This window comes from Oncorhynchus gorbuscha, linkage group LG21 (genome assembly GCF_021184085.1).
Source record: "Oncorhynchus gorbuscha isolate QuinsamMale2020 ecotype Even-year linkage group LG21, OgorEven_v1.0, whole genome shotgun sequence".
Lineage (NCBI taxonomy): Eukaryota > Metazoa > Chordata > Actinopteri > Salmoniformes > Salmonidae > Oncorhynchus > Oncorhynchus gorbuscha.
The window spans coordinates 35700072-35706390 of NC_060193.1; the positions used below are offsets into that span (position 1 = coordinate 35700072).

The following is a 6319-nucleotide window of genomic DNA, read 5'->3' on the forward strand; positions in this document are numbered from 1 at the left end:
GCCCAAACAACTACCTCTTTCCCTACTGTATTTATTTATTTTGCTCCTTTGCACCCCATTATTTCTATTTCTACTTTGCACATTCTTCCACTGCAAATCAACCATTCAAGTGTTTATATTTGCTATATTGTATTTACTTTGCCACCGTGGCCTTTTTTTGCCTTTACCTCCCTTATCTCACCTCACTTGCTCACATTGTATATAGACTTATTTTTCTACTGTATTATTGACTGTATGTTTGTTTTACTCCATGTGTAACTCTGTGTTACTGTATGTGTCGAACTGCTTTGCTTTATCTTGGCCAGGTCGCAATTTAAATGAGAACTTGTTCTCAACTTGCCTACCTGGTTAAATAAAGGTGAAATAAATGTTGGAACCAGTGCACTTTTATGAGTGTTTGGGATGTCATATATTGATAATATTGATTTAGATTTCATGTACACACTACCAATTTAATTTTCTTGTTAAGAGAAAAATACTGGTACTTAAATAGAATCCTAAAATCCTTCATAAACATAAAAGGTGAAGGTTGTTTCCTATCCTTTATTTCTTGTAATTTCGTCCTGTGTTTTACATGCCAAAATAGCAGAGATGCATTTTTAATAGGGTCACTCTGAATTTGAGCCTTGTCTCCTCCAAGCTGTCTGGAGCATTGGTGTCTATTTCAGCCTGTGTCTGTGTGTCTGTGTTTGTAGAAGTTACTCCTAATATGCTTTTGCAGTTACATAACTACGTACAAAACTATTTCGACCTTTATGAGCAATGCTCAACAGCAGGTTTTATATTGCATTTATTCATTTGAAATGCATTGACTTTCAAAGCTTTCAGTATCTTCACTTTCTTATGACCACTCATAGATGACTTGCATTGCACCATGAACAGAGCAGTAGAAGATGACAAGCAACAGGAAATGTTGTATATTAGTTTAAAAAGGAAGTTTTGTTAAAGTCATTTCAGCAACCAGATAAAATACATATGGTTTTATCTCAATATCAAATCATTTCAATTAATGAAGTACCTTACTGTGATTGTTTTCAATTAAAATGGTCCAAAAGAAACAAAAATAGCTTCTTAAAAAGAGCAATTTCTCAAGCAATAATTTACTCAGGACTGTCTGGCAGCAACCTATGTTTTGTGATAATTGCGTTGTTTGTTCTATAACCTGTTAATTCATATGCCTTGTGACCGTGATATACAGTATAGGCCTAAAGGCCGAGACAATAAGAAGACACAGTGGTAGAATAAATTCAGCATGGTCAAGCAAGTTAATGTTTCTGTCATTTTGACATCTCAACCAAACAAGAAAATTATGTCATGTGCCCAATTTTGACTGCTGGGAGAAGCAGCCACACTTGAAGCATGACATTGATTAACATACGCAACAAATAGTGTCCTATGGCACATTGTTGTGCAAGAAATTTGGATGAGGAGTCAAGCTCACAAAATGATTGATGAATATTTCCAGCAGAGTCACTGGCCATGTCTGAAAGTATTACATTATCATAAGATAGAAATTTAACATGGTAAATTATAGTTGCCAAAATGATTGAAAATAATGCAAAACAAAATGACAAGTACTGTAGACTACTACTTTGCCTTACAAGATGTTGGTCTTTAAGTAGAGTCGACAAGGTTGCTGTGGGGGAAGGATCTGTTTTCAATCAGGTGAATGATTCCCTTAATGTTCCAGGAGCTAAGCTTGTGTTACATTTAATGGATTCCGACACAGGACAAACTTTCCGGAAAGATGGGTACTCCAGCAGGCCAGTCTAAAAGCATTAGTGGAGGTACAGCACTGTATGTGGATTGCAACACTCAACCGTACAGCAGGGCCATTACTTCCCACCTTACCTAACATAACAGGCATAAAAAGACGCCTGATCCCTGGAAACATCTGCGTTCTGCCGACCTTGCGGAGAATGCCTCCCACAATGTTGATTTTGAGAACATGCAGTGTCCAGACATTTTTACACACTTTATACACTCAAAACTTGCTCTAGCTGTGGCAATACTGTATGCATTCTCTAAAAAAGGGGAAATTGTTAGGATTGTCTAAAGCTGCATGTTATAATAAGTGTTTGCTGTGTCATACATTAATTTGTTTTGAGCAAGACAATTTAGTTGTATAATTTTCCTCTTTCATCTAAATGCAGCACTGGCTACTGTCAGTTAGGTGATGTCAGTGCACAACTGCTTAACTCTTCCAAGTTCCAACCTATAGGGTAGAATATAGACCGAGGCGAGGATTTCAACTGTATTGCTTTGCAAAGGAAAGAAACCCACCCATCAGTACTGTGGACCTACACATGCATTGCCACAGTTTAAGTGTATACAATACCATCGGGATATTCTCCACTCATCAAGCACACAGCCTTGCTCCCTGTTAGCATTGATGCACAGTGGAGGAGTTACCGTACATACATATGGGGCTAAGATTTAGGATTCATGGAGTGGATGGAGGGCTGATGCAAGCAAAGCACTATAAGAGAAGATGGAAAGTAAAGAAAGACATTTGTCAAGCTCGAGGAAACACTGGCATGAGACTGTCCTGATATGCTTCATTCAACAGTCTACAGTCTGAAATCGTAGTGCAGTGTTGCAATATAGCTGCTTTTGTCAATCATACATGTACAGCTAACTTCCTAAGTGGCTGTGGGCACTAACAATGCTTCTGTGTACCCTCTTTTCTATTTTGTAATAGGAGACCCTCACAAATATGAAGAGGAAGTAGACATTCCAACAAGGAATACATTGGTATAATTTGGTATTGAGTTGTGATTAAAAGTATACAGTAACAGAACACTGCACAACTTCAGAATGGGGTGTTTATGGAGCATATCAAAATTAATCTCTGTTCTGTACAGGGCAAGCAGAAGACACCATAGGAACTAGTGTCACAATTTTGGATTCAGGAAGAGTTCCTTCAAACCCAGAGACAGCACAGTGCTGAATCAATACCTTATGGTAACACCAAAACAGAACAGAGAACATGGGGTGCTTATAATTAATTTCAGTTCATGTATATACTGTGTTTACTTTCCCTGTAATAATTATTCTGTCATCTGTCCTGTGTTTATGGTGAAGCACTCAGAGTTGAAGAACTCTTTCCTCCTCGCCAACGGGCTGGACCTCTCCATAGGCAGCGGTGGATGATCCACATAGCTATAATTTACCACTCCTCCATCATCTTCATCCTCATCCAGCTCCTCCAGACACTGGCTATCCCTATCCAAACCCCCATCCTCATCCTCTTCCTCCTGCACATTGTCACTGCACACTTTGACCTTCTTCTTGTTGCTGTTTCTCACCGAGGCTTCCAGGGCCTTCTGCTTGCGGTAGAAGTGAGAGAACTTGTTGAAGATGATAGTGATGGGCAGGGCCACCACCAGGGTCCCACCCAGGATGCAGCCACTGGCCGCCAGCTTGCCGGCCACCGTGACGGGCACCACATCGCCGTAGCCCACGGTGGTCATGCTGACGGTGCCCCACCACCAGCAGGCAGGAATGGTATCCAGCCCCACGTCCTCCTCATACTCTGCAGTATAGGCAAAGCCAGAGAACACGCACACACCCACGCCCAGGTACAGCAGCAGGATGCCAACCTCCCTGTAACTGTGCTACAGAGACACACAGTGGCAGATAAACACAATATGTCAGAGTGGGTATGTGATATAAATTCCATTAAATTCAGAAATTCTTCTATTTGTGATCATTTGCATGTTATATTAGATTATTACTTTATTTTGTAAGACAATACAGGTGAGGATTGGGTGGTGAATGATTTGGGAATTGAATGCCCTGTAATACACTTCTCCAAATGGATCAGAGATAAAGGCAGTGCCTTCCAAGATTACCCCTGTTCAGTTTCTAGTTTGAATTATGCAATTTGTGATACAAAATAGGTCTAAAAAACCTGAACCAACAGCTTAAACAGATGTAATTGACAGCATGAGTGCTACATTTCAGTCTCTAAATTTCACCGTAGGATAAACTGCTTATAAAGATACGATGTGATTATGAATTTGACACTATCAACACAGAATGACTCACAATTATAACGTCATGTTCTGTATGAAAATGTATGATAAATGTGATATGATACTTTCACATATAATAGGGTAGTGTAGTTGTAGTGGTATGGCTCACCCTTAGCGTTGCTCCCAAAGACCTGAGGCCTGTTGAATGTCTGGCCAGCTTCAGAACCCTGAATATCCTCATGAGGCGGAACACCTGCACCAATTTGCCCAGGTTCCCCAGCTCTGATTCACTGCCCAACGCCAGGTCAATAGGCAGCGTGATATAGATGGGCAACACAGACACAATGTCGATTATGTTAAGCGGGTGGCGGAAGAACTTTCTCCTGTTGGGCGCCAAAAGCATCCGCGTCACTACCTCAAAGGTGAACCAGCAGATGCAGAAGAACTCCAGCGCTTGCAGGGTCGGCTCCTCCACTTGTTTGCCATCCTCGTCAAAGTGCTGGTACTCCGGAAGGCTGTTAATGCACATGATGGATATGGAGGTCAGAACCACAGCTATGGAGAGAAAGCTGAAAAGCTTACTGGGAATGGAGTAGCCCGGGTTCTCCAGAGTCAGCCACAGGTACTTCCGGGCGTTTCCACAGCACATTTCCTGGAAGTGCTGGATGTCCTTGTTCAGGTCTGAGATCTCATCCACAGAAGTGTCCACACTGCTAACATCACTCTCCTCATCCCAGCTCTTGTGGCGGCTCTCTAGTTTGCGATCGTGGTAACGGTAGCTACAGCAGCTGTCCAGGAAGAACTCATTGATTCCCCAGTATTCAATTTCCTGGCAGAAAGAGAAGATGCACAGTTCATCCATGATGTGGAGTTTGCCGGTCTGATAGAATTGCAGCACGTAAGGGAAGAGTCCCGGGTTGCGGTCAAAGTAAAACTCCTTTTGTTGAGCGTCGTAATCGTCGCAAACTTGCAATATGGCCTCCTCGGACTCGCAGGCCAGCAGGCGTCCCAGACGTGTATCGGGGAAATTACTTAGAGTGCTCGAGAACAGGCTGCGCTTCAGGCCTCCAACATTGATGTGCACCAGGATATCCTCAGCGTCCTGGATCCAGGCTCGGAGACTCTCTTTTACCATGTTGCCCCCTCACTAAAAGATAAAAGGTCATTATGAAGATTCACCATAAATAATAGAAGGCTATTTACTAAACTATCAACAACATTGACATCTACCAATAAAATATATGTTCACTAGAGTGGTGACTATGAAAGGTTTGCAATTACATTTCAACACCTACATAACAAAGACCATACTAAAACATGAGGTTTGTGGCAGAACATTACGATAATGCCATTTCAATACCATAAATGATAATATTTTGCTCAAAGACCAGAAGAATCTGGTTCAAATAATTCTCATATCGAGCATCCCACTGGGAAAAAACTGGTTGAATCGACATTGTTTCAATGTAATTTGTCAATGTGTATTGTGACAAGGAATCTACATGAAAAATACATTGAATTTGAAAAAAGTTAAACGGTTCTTTTGAGGGTGAAAATCCAACCACAGGATTGTCATCATGGTAATCAAATTTAAACATAGACACACCTTCTATAAAAATATGTTCAATATCTGCCATTAAAATTATGTCAGATCTTCAACTTTCTTTCCACTATCAGAAAAAAAACTATAAGGCTGGACAGCACCTCTTACGTGAGAATTGATCTATCTTCAGCTACCCTTTGGTTGCCCATCCAGGGTTTTAAACAAGCCGAACCCTGTTTAGCTTTGATATTTGTCACTGATTATTACCAAAGTGCTATCATGAGATTGACTGTTGAGTGATCACTTAAAAGCTAAATAGATTCACTGTTGCTATTTAAGTAATTAACAGAGACAGATCAATTAAAATGTAACCATACTTATATCAGTTTAAAATAATTCAATTTTACTTTTGAAATACAATAAATAGTCTAAAGCTAAGTCTATCTAACAAACTAATGTAACATTAAAATGAGTAACACATCCATTGCAAAATTTTGAGATTACTGTAACTATAAATGTGTTCTTATAGAATGGTTTATTTCAAATTCGACATGACAAAGTACAGTATCAATGGCAGCCGATACGGAATTATTTGACACAATTCACACAAATACACTTTGCACAAGAAAATCATCAATGCAATAAAAACTAGAAAAACTTTAACATACATATCTTCTTGGACTGCAAGTAGCCTAGTGGTTAGAGTGTTGGGCCAGTAACCACAAAGGTTGCTAGATCAAATCCCTGAGCTGACAAGGTAAAAATCTGTCGTTTTGCCCCTGAGCAAGGCAGTTAACCC

General features: G+C 40.3%; 1 protein-coding gene across 1 annotated transcript; it reads right to left on the reverse strand.

Annotated features, from left to right (window-relative positions):
- Window positions 1-3050: 3050 nt before the first annotated feature.
- Window positions 3051-5112, reverse strand: si:dkey-43k4.5 (potassium voltage-gated channel subfamily S member 2). Its single transcript, XM_046318928.1, has 2 exons — window positions 4147-5112; window positions 3051-3617 (listed from the first exon to the last, which is right to left on the reverse strand). The coding sequence occupies exons 1-2, from the start codon at window positions 5110-5112 to the stop codon at window positions 3051-3053; spliced, it is 1533 nt and encodes a 510-aa protein (XP_046174884.1).
- Window positions 5113-6319: the final 1207 nt, after the last annotated feature.

Bases quoted from the DNA above. Each gene is read 5' to 3' on its own strand.
- si:dkey-43k4.5 (XM_046318928.1), bottom strand. From the start codon at position 5,112: ATGGTAAAAGAGAGTCTCCGAGCCTGGATCCAGGACGCTGAGGATATC. The intron at 3,618-4,146 runs GTGAGCCATACC...GTGTCTCTGTAG, and splicing joins CTTTGGGAGCAACGCTAAGG to CACAGTTACAGGGAGGTTGG.